Here is a 17,921-nt window from a genome sequence, read left to right as displayed (position 1 = left end):
AAGCTTAACTGAAGGAGGAATATTTCTTGAATTAATTTAGGGAATGAATGCTATGACAGTTGTGCAGACTACTGGTCCAGAGTAGAAGTCCAATACTGGGTCTCATCAGAGAAAGCTCACAACTTCAAATAAAAAAGCCCTTGCTTGATTAGGATAGTAGCCGTCAGGAGGCCTACTCTAATAGATAGGCAAGGACAACACTTTCCGTAGGGGTTTAATCTGGATAGCATGGCAGGGAGCAGAATGAGGTTCCAAGGCTGTGGTCTATGACCTCATGGAGTTTGAATAAGGCTGATGCACTAAGAAAATATTTAACGTTGAGAACTGTACAAAACACTTGCCGGCATTGACAACATCAGTGCTGTGTCTGGTATCCTCCACCTGCTACCCAGAGGGAAGTAGAGGGGGAGGAGGCAGCTGAATTCCATGGTCAATAGTGTGGCAATTGGCACTGGCTGTATGGACTCAGGAATGATCTTTCATCTGGTTCGCTGCTCTTCGAGCTTCATTTTCCTCATGAAGATAGGGGAGAAAGGCTGCTTGCCCTGGAGCCAGTTCTCTTCCCAGTCGTGCCTGGCTCCTCTCCTGCTGGGGATCATACACCCTGCTTTTCGCCTGTGGCTTTTCCCAGCCTTGCTTGCTTGCTGAAGCCTGCAGGGGCACCAGCCGCTGCAAATGCCTCAGAAGGGGAAGGAGAGCTGGGGGGATGGTCTCCCCAAAAAATCAAAGACTGCCCTGGCACAAAGCTGGGGATTACACATTTTTAAAACAGAACTGCCAGTCTAAAAATTTCTCTCCAAAAAGCTCTGCAACAAGTAGGGCGGGGGGAGCCAATGGCCACGGTGTGGAGACAGAAACAAACGGAGGGAACTTCAGAAGGAGAAGCATTCCTCAGCTGCCAGTGACTGACAGGTCTAGTTCCTCCCACCCAGCAGGCACAAGTACCCACTGTAATGGACCTGAGGACCAGAGCATGAAGAAGAAGCAAGCAATGATTCTACAGAAGTTAACAGCACTGATCCCCACACCCTCCTGGAAAAGATTCCCATTTGCCAATAAGGAATTAATTTCTCAAGTGTTGATAATATTTAGTGTATCATATTGAAATCTGTTAAGACCCCCTAAACAAACTGATGGATTCTGAGCTAACACAAAAGGCACATACTCCTGAGGCCCCCAATTCCATGGAGGGGGTCGGTCTGTCTCTCTTATCTTCATTTATACACATATAATTATATATAGAGAGAGAGTGACGAGGCAAGGCCAGATGGCTATAGAAAAGTAGTGGGAGATAGATTATATTAGCTCCAGGCTAAACAAATCCCTGGTACCAGGATAAGTGAAATGGCAGCTGCTCCAGGTCAATTAAGACACCTGGGGCCAATTAAGAACTTTCCAGAAGGCAGGGAGAATGGTAGGTTGATTGGGACACCTGAAGCCAATCAGGGGCTGGCTGAAACTAGTTAAAAGCCTCCCAGTTAGTCAGGTGGGTGTGCATGTCAGGAGCTGTGGGAGAGACTTAAGTAGTACACACCAGATCAGGCACAAGGAAGGAGGCCCTGAGGTAAGGGTGAAGTGGAGCTTGAGGAAGTGAGGGCTGCTGTGGGGGAAGTAGCCCAGGGAATTGTACATATCATGTTTCTAAAAGGTCAGCTACCACAACTTTGCCCCCTGATCAATCACTGAGACTGGGAGACAACAGAGACTGTGCAAGGAAGGATAACTTCTCCTCACCTCCCTCGCTGGCTTATGATGAAAATGGCTCTGTAGACTGTGACCCTTGTCTCTAGAGAGAAAGATTACGTGGAGGGTCACAGTGAGCCTCTGAGTCTAGCAAAATCCACCAGGAAACGCAGGACCCATGGAGGCAAGGACAGAGCTTTGTCACTATATAAAAAAAACCTTACATGTGAATGGACTCCTATGACTCCAGAGGGACTCAGCATAATCTACCTGCATGCAGGCAACCAAAATCAGTGGCACTCCATTCAGATGCAAGGATCCATGCTCAGAGACCCTTTTGCAAGATTGCTCTGCAACTAAACCTTAGGTCTGCCTACATTGCTCCGTGCTGTGAAAAATTTTGCACTCTGTGTAACGTAGTTAGGTCAACCTAACCCCCACCGTAGACAGAGCTAGGTTGACAGAATAATTATTCCATTGGTCTAGCTACTGTTTCTCGAGGAGGTAGACTTATCACAACAATGGAAAAGCCTCCTGTCACTGTAGCAAGTGTCTACATTACACAGGCTTAGCTGCAGCACTACATCTGTGCTGCTGTCATGCTTGTAGCGTACCCATACAGTGTATACACACTCTTGGACATCAAGTTTGACTATGTGGACATACACATAAAGAGGCATGACTTTTATGGAATTATAACCAGGAGAACTGCATAATAAAAAACCAAAACACGATGTCTGCCACATGTAGTATACACGGATAAGAGACACCATCAGTTAGAAATCTCTTATTTAAAAAAAAGAGAGAGAGAAAGTTAGAAGTAATTTCAGGCATTACACCTCCCAGAGTTCCACTGTCAATATTTTGGACTCAATCACATCTCCTCTTTTGCTGTGTGAAAGACTCATACAACCAGGGGAAACAGACAGTACAAACAACACTGTCAAAGGCACAAAAAACAAACTGAAGACATTTGTGTGTCTTTCAGTAACAGTAATTATAGGTATTACCTGCAACTATAGAAGATAAAGAATTATACAGGCGTGTTAAGTCAGCAGTGTTTCTTTAACTTCACTCATTTTGCATAAGTGTAAAATTCTTTAATACTTTCTGAAGGTGCAAATTCATATCATTCCATTCATAAGTCTGTGGGCGTTGGAAGTTTTCAGACAACAGAATTAGAACAGTGGCATTTATATGATTTAACATTTGGAGTGGCAGTTGCCCAAATGCCAGCCATATGAATGTTGAATTTGAAGTACTGAACATGATGTAATTTGGTGCTTTAAGTAGCATTAAAGTATTTTATTGCCACTGATTAACTACGCAAATATTAACAGGTAAACACAAATGGCATATGTTCATATCACTTGTTAAACCCCTTTCGGCATGCTAGTAACGGCAGATAGATGAAAACTGATTGTTCAATATATTTGTACCTTCAAAAAAGCCTTTGACACAGTCTTTCAAAAGAGGTTAAGCAACTAAGTTGTCAAGTTGTGTCATGAATTAGAAAGGGACCAGAGACAAAAAGAGAAGGACTAAATAGTTGTCCATCAACTACGCAAAAGTTTAACAGTGGAGTGCCAAAATGTTTTGTGCTAAGGCTGGTGTTTAACATTCATTTGTGACCTAGAAAAGAGAATGAACAATAAAGGGGCAACATCTGTCAATGACAAAATTATTAAAATCAAAACTAGAAAAAACCATGAGGAAATGAAGAGCAGTTTCTTAGCTTACTGCTTTAACTACATTACCTCTTCTTTGCTCCCCCACAATTCACTGTTAACATAGGCAAAGTAATGCAAATTGGACAAATAATTTCAACTACTCATACATGTTGGTCAGTTCTATATTAACTTTAACCACTCAGAAAGAGACCAGGCATAATCGTGGATAGCTGTAACCACATCTTCTCCATGTGAAGTAGCACTCAAAAAGGCAAACAAAGTGTTAGGGTAAAATAAGTTAAAGTTAAGACCAGATGTCTGTTTAATGCTCCACTCTTCTAAATGCTCTAAAATCTACAGTTACTTGGATTGCCTTAAAATTTGCTGTCCCTTGTGCAGGATTCTGTTAGTGATCCAAATTTGGGGCCATTTCCTGAGATACAGCATTTCTTACAGTTGAGTGATTCTAGCAACCTTTTGTTGCTCACATATAGAGATCAAACAAAGACTCAGATAATTGCATCAGGATGTCCAATGCTAGCGGGTGACCCCAACAGAGTGCAAGACACCATGCAGAACTTTGGGCAAAGGTATTTGTAAAAGATTTTGCTTCTGTTTGGAATATCAGAAGCCTCATGTGTTAAGACATGATACACTAAAGCTATTTCTTACTGCAAATGCGTAGTGTAAGGCTAACTAGTTGGAAAATGACGTCTACAGTGCAATAAACTACCCACAGCTGGCCCATGTCAACTGACTAGGGCTCGCATGGCTATAAAATTGCACTGTTGATGTTCAGGAGGGGAGAAGGTCCTAGAGCCCGGGCTCCAGCCCGAGCCCCAAAGCCTGGACTCCATACCAAGCCTTAATGCCCACACTGCAATTTTATAGCTCCGCAAGCTGGATTCAACTGACATGGGCAAGTGGGTAGTGTATTGTACAGTAGATCTACCCTTTGTCACAAGACATGGGTTGCGCCGATGAAGTGTCACAACAACAAATATGAGCTTCACATCAGGCACAGAGTTTAAATTCAACCCAGGGTAGAAATCTGAGTCAAATATGTGGACATGTTGCTCCAGTGTGCCTGTATCAAAGGGGGAATCTTATTCTAGGGAAATGTAATCTGAGTACAGTAGACTATTCAGAAGATGCTGCGACTATTTTTTTTTTTTTTTTTTTAAAGAAAATTAACTTCTACAAGCAAGTGCTCTCTGGAAGAGTGATTGGGGTGGAAGAGTGGGGGGAGGGGTTGGGGCAGGTGATGGGGAGAGGAAATGGACTAGGATATATACTAAGGAAGGGTTGGATACTGGAAAGGGGACATGGGGGTGAGTGATTGGGGATGGAGAGAATAGGGGCAGGGGCGCCTGTCAGCCCCACATTCTCCTCCCATGTCTGTGTGCCCAACCCACCTACAGGAATGTGACCCCTGACCCTTTCCTGCCCTCCCTCATGTAAGGCAGATTCTGGAGGGTGCTTGCCTATCTGCGGGATTGAGCCCCACTTCCTACCCGTTATTCAAGCTGGGATCTGGGGTCACTCCCCCTCTCGGGGTGTCTGAGCCCCACTCCCTGCCCCCCAAGGTGTGTACACCAGGACTGGGGGCCTCCACCCGTCTATGAGGGTCTGACTCCATCCCTGTTCCTCCTCATGCAAGCCACATTCAGGGGGTTTGCCTTTCTGGGGGTGTCTGAGCCCATCTCCCTACCCACATGTGATCCAGAACCTGAGGAAACTCTACCTCTTTGAGTGGAGACCTTAGAACAGGCATGCTTGGAGCATGCATCAAGAACACTAACATGGGGTGAGAAGCTGAGAATGGGTTTACTTAACTTAACTTTACTCAACTTTCAGGGGTGGGCAAACTTTTTGACCTGAGGGCCACATCTGGGTATGGAAATTGTATGGCGAGCGACGGTCACGAAATTGGGGTTGGGGTGTGGGAGGGCTCTGGCTGAGGGTGCAGACTCCAGGGTGGAGCCAAATATGAGGAGTTCAGAGTGCGGGAAGGGACTCTCAGCTGGGGAGGTGCGGGGGCGTGAGGGCTCCGGCTGTGTGTGTGGGCTCTGGGGTAGGGCTGGGACCAAGGGGTTCGGAGGGTGCGAGGGAATCAGGGCTGAGACGGGGGTTGGGGCACTGGGGGGTAGCTCAGGGATGCAGTCTCCAGGTAGTGCTTACCTCAAGCAGCTCCCGGAAGCAGCGGCATGTCCCTGCTCCAGCTCTTATACAGAGGCGTGGCCAGGCAGCTCTGCTGTGCACTGCCCTGTCCACACGCGCCGCCCCTGCAGCTCCCATTGGCTGCAGTTCCCGACCAATGGGAGCTGTAGGGGTAGCGCTTGGGACAGGGGCAGCATGCGGAGCAGAGCCCCCTGGCTGCCCCAACGTGTAGAAGCCAGAGCGGGGACATGCTGTTGCTTCCGGGAGCTGCGCGAAGCGGCCCCTGACCCTACTCCCCAGCTAGAGCACTAGAGCAGGGCAAGCCCCAGACCCCCCGATTAATACGGCTGGCAGGCCAGATGCAGCCCGTGGGCGTAGTATGCCCCCCCGCTCTATTTTCTGGTTTTCAGAAGTTTTTTTTGCTGAACTCTATGTTCCGGAAGGACACACACTATCACCAGGCAACCTCGACTCGGTGTTAATACAGTTTTTTGCCACTTAGTAAAGACTGAGATGAAAAAAATTACTGAAAACATGGCAGTGCCATTACATAAATGGATGGCATGCCCTCACCTTGAGCCGTGCGCACAGTTCTGGCTACCTCAACTCAAAAGAGCAGAAATAGAAGGTATCTTAAACAGACAACAAAAGTGATTAGAGATATGGAGAGAGATTGAAAAGACAGAGTTTAGTTTATAAAGACAACAAATAGAAAGTGATATGATAGAAATATGTGAAAACAGATGCCGCAGTGAAGATGAATTGAGTGTTCCAACTTACCCACTCAGAATACAAAGGGGCATTCAGCAGAAGAGAAAAGAAACAGGTCTGAAACTGACACAGGATTTTTTTTTTCTTAAGTATGATATAGAAATGCTGTACCAACGAGATCAGAGGCCAAGAGAGCAGTAGGATTGGGTAGTAGAAGTTAGTAGGATTTAGAAAAGGGGTCGACATTCACATGAAAAATGAGAATATCCAGGGTAACATGGGACAGGATAACGAAAGTCTATGACAAATACATACCCTTGTGCATTAGGACATAAGCCACCTACTAACAACCAATGGCTAGGAAGAAATTTCTCCTTGAGATAGATTGTTCATTCCATGATTGACTATAACAAGAACCCTTACACCTTTCCCTGAAGCATCCAAAACAGACCTCTATCTACAACAGGCGGACCACTAGTCTGAACGAACATGGCAAATACTATGTTTCTAAATGCTGTTTGCATGCTAAATAAGCATGATTGTGACATTGGCATGCCTCTTCTTGTGATAGCTGTTGATCAGAAGCAAAGAGAACCTCAACTGAGGGAAATGGTGCATCTTGAACCGTTATACAATTATCTGTTTTCAAATCAAAGCTCTGTGGTGATTTTTAGCCATCTGAAATTTTGCCCAAGCTTGCTTTCTCTCTGAGTAATACATTATTATTAAACTATGTCTGTATCTTGATCCCTTCTCAGATTTGCAAGTCTCTTCTATCCTTATTTCAGTATTACTTGTTAACCAATACATTTAGAGAATATCCAAAACATGACTTCTGATTTGACAAGAGGTGGGTCCTGACCCCCAGCGGCATCATGGACAATTTCTTTTAACTTAAAGTATTAATTTAAATATGGGCAAGTTTCTGTTTTTACAACATAATTGCTAAATACATATCACGTTCTAAGACACACCCTTGTTACGTTCATATTAGTGGATGACAGAGAGGGAACACGGCTTGTCAAGCTGATACTTGAACCAAAAACAGGGGACATGGTGATGTAAACATCACATGGGTTCAACTGACGTGAAGTACCCTTGTCTCTATCCATCATCTTTAATTAGAAATAAGGAGATGACTCACGCACAACAGCAGCACTTAAGGTTGAATGACAGGCCCAATATTTTAGAGGTGGGGGGGGTTGTTTGTTGTTTTGGTTTATTTACAAAGTTTACAGAGTTTGCACAATTCAGTATGCTGAGCACTGGGGGCTGGAACGGGTTGGTTCAAAACGAGTGCTTCAGTACTGTGTTGTCCTCTCACACACAAACAAGTGCCAGCAGCACTGCACTCTTGACCAACCCTAAAGAACAAAGTAGTATGCATGCAAATTAGCCAACAAAGGGAATAAAATACAGTTAGAAGTAAAGGTCACTTTAGCTTCAAGTTTTTAAAAAGTATTTGCCTTTCAAGACCTTTGTTTCTTTTTTCTCAGGGGGAGGAGAGGGCGGGAGCATTTGGCGTCTATTTAAATGAAATTAAAAAATCTGAAGATTTTATTTCCTGTTGGTATCAACAATCCAACAAGCTTTGCCACAGAATGCAGACATGGAGGAGGAGACTCAGGGAGTTGGAAGATGTTGGAGAAAGAGCTGTGGAAAATTCAGTCAGGTAAGTGGATAAAGGAAGACAGAAGGGAAATTTTATTTTTGGAATTGTGAACACCAAAAAAGTCCCAGACAGGAACCTTTGGGTTTGAATTGTTGGCTTTTAGGGGTATTGAGGAGCAATGGAATTATTTAATAAAAGAAACAGTGTATACTACATGACCTCACATTCACATCTCTGAATACATAAATTTGATCAGCTGCCATCATTTACTACTCATTTAGAAAATGAATGGGAAAGAAATACACGTAGGCTTCCGGACTAGCACATGAGCACAATGTCTCAGTTTGTACTGAAATTAGCATATCAAAAACATTTGCAAAGTGGCACAATGACTTGAGTTGCAAAACAAGCCTATGTTTTTGGCTCTTACAGTGTTTTAGTAAGGCTGGTTCACACTTAAAAATTAGATCAACACTGCTATGTTGCTCAAGCCTGTGAAAAATACCCCGAGAGCCACAGTTAGGTCAACCTAACCTTCGCGGCAGACACGGCTAGACTGAAGGAAGAAGGGCTTTTTTGGCAACACAGGAAACCTCTGTTATAGCACTACAGCACCACAGCTGTAGTGTAGACATGCCCCAAGATAAGGACAGTAAAAGCTTTTTTATCCAGCATGTTGGGGGAATGGGAAGTGCTGGTAAGTGAAAAATGCTAGTTAAGAAAGAGTGCAGGAGTTTGGGGGGTGGGATGTGCAGGGCTACGGGTTAGGGTGTGGGGCGCTCTGGGAGGGAGTTTGGATGTGGGACAGGGGGTGCTCACCTCAGGCGGCTCTCCGCAAGCGGCAACCAATGCCTGCGGACTCTAGGCGGAGGCACACCAGGCAACTCTGCACAAGCTTCCCCCGTCCGCAGGTGTCGCCCCTGCAGCCCCATTGGCCGCGGTTCCAGGCAGGGGCAGCACGCAGAGCCGCCTTGCCACGCCTCCTCCTATGGGCCACAGGGTCTGGTCGCTGCTTGCGGGGAGCCGCCCGAGGTGAGTGCCCGGCGGATCCAGCACCCCGCACTCCCTCCCGCACCCAAACTCACTCCCAAAGTCCACGCCCCACACACCCCTGCGAGCCCCAAACCTGCACCCCTCCCCCGCACTCCGAACCCCTCGTGGCCGTTCCTCCCCCTAGAAGCAGCAGGCACATGTCGCTGCTTCTGGGGGGCCACGCACGGAGCCTGCCGGCCCTGCACCAACCGGACTATAAACCAGACATTCTATGAAGATTAGAAATGCCGGTTTAGAGAGCTTTCCAGTTGGTACAGGGCCAGATAACACAGCTTTTAATGTGAAAAGAACACATGGCTTAACCCTGACAGTGTCCTGCAAGTTTCAAATATCCAATGGCTTATTATAAATTATTTGGAATAAAAACTGGATGCAAAAAGTAAGAAATATTGTCATTGTAGTGAGTGGCTCTCCACTGCTTGTAACACACTGGACATCCTGCTTTTACAATCTACTACAAAAATGGGCATACCTCTACCTAGATACATGCAGGTTTACTGAAGAAGTCCTATGCCTTTCTACCTAATGAGAAATTGTTGGTTTGTTACCCAAGAACATACTGCTCATAACACAAACTCTTTTCTCCTCCATAAACAACATAATTCTAAAAACAAGCACCAATGTGTTTTATACTGCTATGTAATTGTTAATGCATTTGCATGTTGGTCTAAGGTTGTTTTGTTTTTTTAATATATCTGGTATCACTGCAAGGAATACCAAAAAATTTTGTTTTACAGTATGCTTACCTTGTACATTTGAGTTTCAAATAGGATGTGATATTAAAAATCACAAAGACTGTCAGGGACACATACAGAATGCAAAAATACTTCAAATTCATTTTTTAAATTCACTAGATATCAAATGACAACAATTTAAAGATCCAAAATAATTAGATACAAATAGGGGACTTCAGAAGAGCTATAAAACAAAGGTCATGAAAGATCCCATGGTTCTTTTATGAAAGACAGGTTGTTAATCCATTTGCACTGATTTAAATTACAACTCTAGTTGATTCATATCCTCTAAAACTGAGCTTTATCTTTCCTCTGACCCTCACATTCAGAACACTCTCCACTACCGTGATGTCATCTTTGTCTTCTCTTTCTTCCTCCGCTTACTCATAGGATGTAGAGATGGAAACCCACTGGCTCACCCTGGTCTGTCTCGACAATAATGGAAGATTATTCCATAACACACATGGATTAGACACTAGTAAAACCTAATTTTACATTTGTAAAGTATTGGGGCCTCCTCCACTTCCCTGGAGAGATTATTTACTGAACATACAGATGTTCAGTCTAAATTTTCTCTTTTTAAATTTTATCCCAGTACTCCTAGTTATAGCCCCCTTTTGCCATGCTAAATAATCTTCCTTCCTTCTCGGGGTTTACACCCTTCAAATCTGTGTAGATTTATGTCCCCTTCATCAAATTCTGCTGTTCTTTACATCTCTAAAATTATTTTATTCCTCTCCATATCTAGCGCCTATTAGTGTGGGCTAACACGTTATGTCCCAACTTACTCATTTTATAGCCTTTCAATCCATACAAAAGTACATCTTGCTAGTCACTACGCTTTTTCATCCTTAGATCTATAAATGGTTAAAGTTTGGCAAAAAATTATAAACAAGTGAAAGCAAGGTCTTACAATGGAAAGTTTCAGGCAACCTTAACAACAGGCAGCACTACCAGCCCCACCTCTAATATTGACTTTGTTTTTCTAATATCTCTATAACTCTGCCTTGTCTACACTGCTGCTCTTCTACTTCTACATGCCTTCCCATGGCCACTCTCTACAAAAGAGCCTCTCATGACCATTCCCTGTGTCTTTTTCACCCACTCCAATGTTTGTGACAAAAGAAAACCCACTATCATCTGCATCACCCTCCTGTATGCCTAAAACCTTCCAAAAATGGATGCCAAACTTGCTCCCACTCATTCAAAACACTTCTGAAATCATACCTAATCTGTGAAGCATCTAAACTATTCTCAGCTATGATTTTTTCTAATACAAGGTTCCAAATGCTCTGGGGGATGGAGCTGTTTTGTTTGATCCTGCTCTCCTAGGCTAATCCTGCAAACAAGAGCCCTTAACTTTAAGCCCACACATAAACCTTTGCAGCATGGGGACCCTACCATACAGCAGCATGTATGCACTATGACCACCATCACCCTTAAAAATGACACAAAATACTTAATTATGGGGGGGGGAGCGGAGATAAGAGTCAAAAATCAGTATTTTTCATAGCACAATCTGCAGTGCCATGAATACAAAGTGAGCATCTCTGTGATCCAAGGCCACCCCTAGGCACAAAGCCTGACAGCTTGCTGTCCCACCTTCAGCCCCTAAAAAATAAGATCAGCTTGATTAATAAGTCCTGCATGTATTAATATATTCTTCCTCAAGTGCCTTTTCTGAACAACTGCACTTTGCTTTGTCCATCTTAGACTGACACTTCTTCCTACCTCCCTTGGAAAGGACAGGGAATGTGCCTCACTCTGTTTAAGAGCTATGCAAACTCATGGCTAGGCTTACAGGAATTTGATTTATCTATGTTTTATCTATCAAGTTGCAGTGGGGGAGGTTTAGATTGGATATTAGGAAAAACTTTTTCACTAAGAGGGTGGTGAAACACTGGAATGCGTTACCTAGGGAGGTGGTAGAATCTCCTTCCTTAGAGGTTTTTAAGGTCAGGCTTGACAAAGCCCTGGCTGGGATGATTTAACTGGGAATTGGTCCTGCTTCGAGCAGGGGGTTGGACTAGATGACCTTCTGGGGTCCCTTCCAACCCTGATATTCTATGATTCTATGATTCTATGTAAGTCAACAAATATCAAGCATTTTCAAAATTCTTATCTATTTAAATTTTCACAGTTGCAGAAAATGATGGAAAGGTCAGATGGGGGGGGATCAGATAATAATTACTTAATGACAGCAGACATTAAGTTTTAAAAAAATAAAATTTTATAACCATTAAAACACAAATTGCCAACACCACCTGTCAAAACATACAAAGCAAATATCCTTAAATCAAACTCTAATTCCTCTCGAAGCAGCATTTTTCCTACTTTACCTATTGGTGTATTTCAGTCATCACAGATGGAGTTTTTTTTTTTAACCTGTGTATGGTGAAACTGACATTTACCAACATTTACTGATAAAACTCTAACCCTTCCAAGCCTAGGGTATGGCCTATATGTGTGATTTTTTTTATTAAGAATCTCCCTTCTTCGTATCTTTAAGGCCCCAAGCCATCCCAACGTCCATAGCCAACAGCCTGTTGCCCCCCTCATCTCATCTCCCGCTCCGGCAGCACCCCAAGGCTATCCCCACAGGCAGAGATGAGAGTGCCAGAAGGGACCCTGGTGCACGTCTAATCTGGCCTCCTGCACAACGCAGAGCAGAGGACTCGGCTGAACTCACTCCTCTTCGAATTAGCGACTCTGGGGCCCAGCTTCCACTCGCTCCTGCCGAGAGCAGCCGGGACGCATCACTGGCATAACAGGTGATCCGTTTACACCAGCCCCGAGGCCGGGGCCACGAGTTCGGGGGCAGGGGCCGCCAGTTTCTCCCCTCACAGCGGGGAGCTGGGGGGCAAGGGGCTGCCGGGCCCGTCTCCCCCTCCCCACCCGGGCTCCTGGCCCACACGCAGGAGGAGGGAGGAAGCCACCCCCGGGCATGGCGGGGAGCGGGCAGCCCGGCTCGGCGGGAAGGGAGGCAGGGCCCGGGGCGGGCCTGCACCGGCCCAGGCCCGCCGGCACTCACAGAACTCGGCGACGTAGGAGGACACGGCGTAGTTCTCCTCGCACCACTCCAGGGTGGAGGTGGGCGCGCCCCAGTAGCCGGCCCTGTCGGCGGCGGGAGCCATGGCGCAGCGCTGCCTGCGTGCGACCGCGGCCGGGCCCGGACGCTCACTGCGCGGCGCGGCCCGAAGCGGAGGCGGGAGGTGGCTCCGCCCACAGGCCGGGCCCGGGCGGGGCCGCCGGGCCCAGAGCCCGCCCCGCTCGTTGCCAGGGCGACCGGCTGCGGCCTGCAGGGCGTCCGCGCCAGTCGGGGAGCAGCGACTGTGACCCGCCGGGGCCGGTTCGTGGGCGGCAGCGCGGTTTGGGGGGGCGGGGGGCTGCCAGAAGCGGAGGTTTGGGGGCCGGGGGCGGGAAGGGGGGAGGTTTGGGGGGCTGGCAGAAGCGGAGGTTTGGGGTGCCGGGGGCGGGAAGGGGGGAGGTTTGGGGGGTTGGCAGAGGTTTAGGGGCTGGGGGCGGGAAGGGGGGAGGTTTGGGGGGCTGGCAGAAGCAGAGGTTTAGGGGCTGGGGGCGGGACGGGGGAAGGTTTGGGGGGCTGGCAGAAGCGGAGGTTTAGGGGCTGGGGGCGGGAAGGGGGGAGGTTTGGGGGGCTGGCAGAAGCGGAGGTTTGGGGTGCCGGGGGCGGGAAGGGGGGAGGTTTGGGGGGTTGGCAGAGGTTTAGGGGCTGGGGGCGGGACGGGGGAAGGTTTGGGGGGTTGGCAGAGGTTTAGGGGCTGGGGGCGGGAAGGGGGGAGGTTTGGGGGGCTGGCAGAGGTTTAGGGGCTGGGGGCGGGACGGGGGAAGGTTTGGGGGGTTGGCAGAGGTTTAGGGGCTGGGGGCGGGAAGGGGGGAGGTTTGGGGGGCTGGCAGAGGTTTAGGGGCTGGGGGCGGGAAGGGGGGAGGTTTGGGGGGCTGGCAGAGGTTTAGGGGCTGGGGGCGGGAAGGGGGGAGGTTTGGGGGGCTGGCAGAAGCGGAGGTTTGGGGTGCCGGGGGCGGGAAGGGGGGAGGTTTGGGGGGTTGGCAGAGGTTTAGGGGCTGGGGGCGGGAAGGGGGGAGGTTTGGGGGGTTGGCAGAGGTTTAGGGGCTGGGGGCGGGAAGGGGGGAGGTTTGGGGGGCTGGCAGAAGCGGAGGTTTGGGGTGCCGGGGGCGGGAAGGGGGGAGGTTTGGGGGGCTGGCAGAAGCGGAGGTTTAGGGGCGGGGGCGGGACGGGGGAAGGTTTGGGGGGCTGGCAGAAGCGGAGGTTTGGGGTGCCGGGGGCGGGAGGGGGGGAGGTTTGGGGGGTTGGCAGAAGCAGAGGTTTGGGGGCTGGGGGCGGGAAGGGGGGAGGTTTGGGGGGCTGGCAGAGGTTTAGGGGCTGGGGGCGGGAAGGGGGGAGGTTTGGGGGGCTGGCAGAAGCGGAGGTTTGGGGTGCCGGGGGCGGGAAGGGGGGAGGTTTGGGGGGCTGCCAGAAGCGGAGGTTTAGGGGCTGGGGGCGGGACGGGGGAAGGTTTGGGGGGCTGGCAGAAGCGGAGGTTTAGGGGCGGGGGCGGGACGGGGGAAGGTTTGGGGGGCTGGCAGAAGCGGAGGTTTGGGGTGCCGGGGGCGGGAAGGGGGGAGGTTTGGAGGGTTGGCAGAAGCAGAGGTTTGGGGGCTGGGGGCGGGAAGGGGGGAGGTTTGGGGGGCTGGCAGAGGTTTAGGGGCTGGGGGCGGGAAGGGGGGAGGTTTGGGGGGCTGGCAGAAGCGGAGGTTTGGGGTGCCGGGGGCGGGAAGGGGGAAGGTTTGGGGGGCTGGCAGAAGCGGAGGTTTAGGGGCGGGGGCGGGACGGGGGAAGGTTTGGGGGGCTGGCAGAAGCGGAGGTTTGGGGTGCCGGGGGCGGGAAGGGGGGAGGTTTGGGGGGTTGGCAGAAGCAGAGGTTTGGGGGCTGGGGGCGGGAAGGGGGGAGGTTTGGGGGGCTGGCAGAGGTTTAGGGGCTGGGGGCGGGACGGGGGAAGGTTTGGGGGGCTGGCAGAAGCGGAGGTTTAGGGGCTGGGGGCGGGACGGGGGAAGGTTTGGGGGGCTGGCAGAAGCGGAGGTTTAGGGGCGGGGGCGGGACGGGGGAAGGTTTGGGGGGCTGGCAGAAGCGGAGGTTTGGGGTGCCGGGGGCGGGAAGGGGGGAGGTTTGGGGGGCTGGCAGAAGCGGAGGTTTGGGGTGCCGGGGGCGGGAAGGGGGGAGGTTTGGGGGGTTGGCAGAGGTTTAGGGGCTGGGGGCGGGAAGGGGGGAGGTTTGGGGGGCTGGCAGAGGTTTAGGGGCTGGGGGCGGGATGGGGGAAGGTTTGGGGGGCTGGCAGAAGCGGAGGTTTAGGGGCGGGGGGCGGGACGGGGGAAGGTTTGGGGGGCTGGTAGAAGCATTTTGGGGATTTTCCCTGATTTGCGGTATCACTCCTGCTCACCTTATACAAGTGTTTCCTTTAGTTATTACTGTTTATATTACATTAGCACCCAAAATATACCAACTGATTTGCAAGCACTGAGGAAGCCAATCCCTGCCCCAAAAAGCATATAATCTAAAAAGACAAAGCAGGGAAGGGATACAACATACAAGTACAGACCCAGTCCAGTAATGATCTCTATTGGGGTATACCCCAAGGCCAGTGAGGATCCCCATTGATTTCAGCAGGGCTGCATACAGGTATAGGGCTTCATTCACACAGACCTCGTAGGCACATCTTATTATTCATCTTTGTTTCCTTTTCTCTCTTTTTAAGTAAAACACTAATTTCACCTCTCATCTCCTTCTACAATTTAGCTCCATCTTCCCCTGGTTCAGTTCCAGGGATCCCCCTTCTAATATTTGAACCTCTCCCTCCACATAATTGAGCAATTCACTCATAAGCTAAATAAATAAGTAGATGCTTTAAGGTTTGTCTAGGCTAGCTAAACCAAACTTAAACTCAGTCTCTGTTCCTAGAGTAGATGCAAACACATAAGCAGGCACATACCTTGACTCACATGAATAGTAACTATTTGTGAATTTTTTATAGTGGTATAAGCATTTCTTAGGGGCATAAAATGTTTGTGGCTTCAAAACATAATTGCTTCAATGTTAACAATTAAAAGAATTTAGACTTTCAATACATTAATGTTATTGCAAACTTTTATATATATATGCCAGATTTTTCAAAAATAGACTCCCAGATCTATATTTAGGCACCTAAGGGTGGGATTTTCAAAAACATCTGATTTAGGTGCACCGGCACCATTGACTTAAACCTGCAGACCCTGATGGAGGAGTATAGCCTGGTTGAAGCATTTCAGCTTCTTGACTTGTGGAAGCTCAATATATTGGAAGGTGATGTTGATTGCAAATATAGCTCAGATTTATCAGTTTTGTTTTTGATTTCATATTGTTCATACAGTAAGGACGTGAATCATAAAAATGTAGGGTTGAAAGGGACCTCAAGAAGTCAAGTCCAATACCCTGTGTTGAGGCAGGACAAAGTAAACCTAGACCATCCCGGACACGTGTTTGTCCAACCTGTTCTTAGTGAGGCTCTAGACAGGACTTTTTCAGCATAGATGTGAAACTTAGAAAAAAAAAATCTCTGTAAAATCTGAAATTCTGCTTGCAATTTGGAAACCAATTAAAGAAACAAGTACCGTACAGACCATCTACTTTACAAATTTAATATTAAAATATGGGAAGGATGTAAAGAATGAGCAATATGCAAATAAAAATATCTACTAATAGAGCACAAACCCATCAGCTGCAGACGGGATGGTCACAGGTTTCTGTAAAAGCCGGCCCCTTGACAAGAGCTGCAGTATGTGGTTTTGGCAATGGTTGTGGAAGTGGGTGATAGGTTCATAGGTTTCAATTCCAGGGGTTCTCTGGAACTTGAGCAGCTGTTAGGAATCCCTCTGATATTTATGACCAAGTGATGGCCACAGCTATCAGCATCAGGAGCAGGAGAAAGAAGCCTGCCAAGCACTGCAATCAATCAAGGAAGGAGGCAATGCTAAGCAGTGGGCCAGAAGCCCCTAAGGCAGAGGCACTTACCCATGCACTGGGCTCCATTCTGATCTGTTACACTAGTGTACAACTAGAATAACTACATTGACTTCATTGAAGTCATTCCTGATTTAGAGCAGTGTAAGAACAGAATCAACCCTGTATCCACCACCTTCAGCTCACTCAGATCTTGGCCTAGGTTTCTACTAGTAGTTCATGTCTCCCTCCCCAATTGACCCCTATTGCCTTTGAAGCCACTATCCCTACATCCCTCCAACAGAAGGGGGTTCACTCTACCAACCTTCTCAAAGCAGACATTTTAGGGGTTTGCAGCATGCTATGCTTCAAAGCTGCACCCTAGAACGCCTATATTCACCACTGTCATGTAATTATGCTATATTTTGTACAAAGTATGCCTTGTGAGATATTATTTTAAAAGTTTTTATCTATTGTATATTAATATCCTGTTGGATTGTATGTGAAGTTATGAAGTTTTGCTGTGTGTGTGTTACTGAAATATGTTGTAAGGTTGGGAACACTCACAACAAGCCTTTCAGGTGCAACAAAGGAGGAGCCAGACACACTGATGACCTGTTAAAGGACTCCATACCCCCAAGATCTATCCCAAGAATCACATACAATGGAGACTTCTCAGAGATAGCACATAGACAATGGAAACTGCTTGACGCATGTCATAGCAAAGCCTCTTTTCAGCAAGCTAAACGAAGCTATAAAAGAGGGGAAGTAACATCATTACTTGGCCTCTCACCCCCCACAACTCAACACCTGGAAACATATCTGGAGGGGAAAGACTGAACTGGGGAGGTGGTTTCAGGCTGGAAGAGAATTCCAGCCTATGTATGGAAGATCTGTAACCTGCTTGTATTATCTACCAGGGGGAGACACTGCTTGATTGAAATCCTATCTAGTTTATATAACTCAGATTGTGATTTTACTTTTATTTCTTAGATAGATTTTAAGTGATTATAAGTAATAAGTGTACAGATCAAAGTTGGCTCTCTGTAGTTAATAAATCTGTTTTATATTTTACTCAAAACAGGGTGTTTTGTTTGAAGTGCTTGGGAAATCTGCTCAGGAACAACAGCTGGTGCATGTCCTCTCTACATTGAGGGAGGGGCGGACTGGGTTATAAATTTACACTGGTCAGGCTTCTGACCAGGGCAAGACAGTACACCTCAGGGGTGCAAAGCTGGGGAGCTGGGGGAAATTGGCTGGAGCCTCCTCTATTGTTGGTTCATGAGTGGCTGGCAAAAGCATTCATGTAA

General features: G+C 47.8%; 1 protein-coding gene across 2 annotated transcripts in view; it reads right to left on the bottom strand.

Annotated features, from left to right (window-relative positions):
* ACER3 (alkaline ceramidase 3) overlaps positions 1-12,834 on the bottom strand; it is a 76,474-nt gene extending 63,640 nt beyond the window's left edge. For both annotated transcript variants that reach the window (XM_073335212.2, XM_073335220.1), the window contains exon 1: positions 12,655-12,834. In XM_073335212.2, coding sequence (XP_073191313.1) covers positions 12,655-12,757 — 103 coding nt within the window. In that variant the 5' untranslated portion in view covers positions 12,758-12,834. The remainder of the gene's footprint in view (positions 1-12,654) is intronic.
* Between the last annotated feature and the right edge of the window lie 5,087 nt (positions 12,835-17,921).

This window comes from Lepidochelys kempii, chromosome 1, assembly GCF_965140285.1.
Source record: "Lepidochelys kempii isolate rLepKem1 chromosome 1, rLepKem1.hap1, whole genome shotgun sequence".
NCBI classification, from domain to species: domain Eukaryota; kingdom Metazoa; phylum Chordata; order Testudines; family Cheloniidae; genus Lepidochelys; species Lepidochelys kempii.
This window is presented reverse-complemented; position numbering and strand designations above follow the sequence as displayed.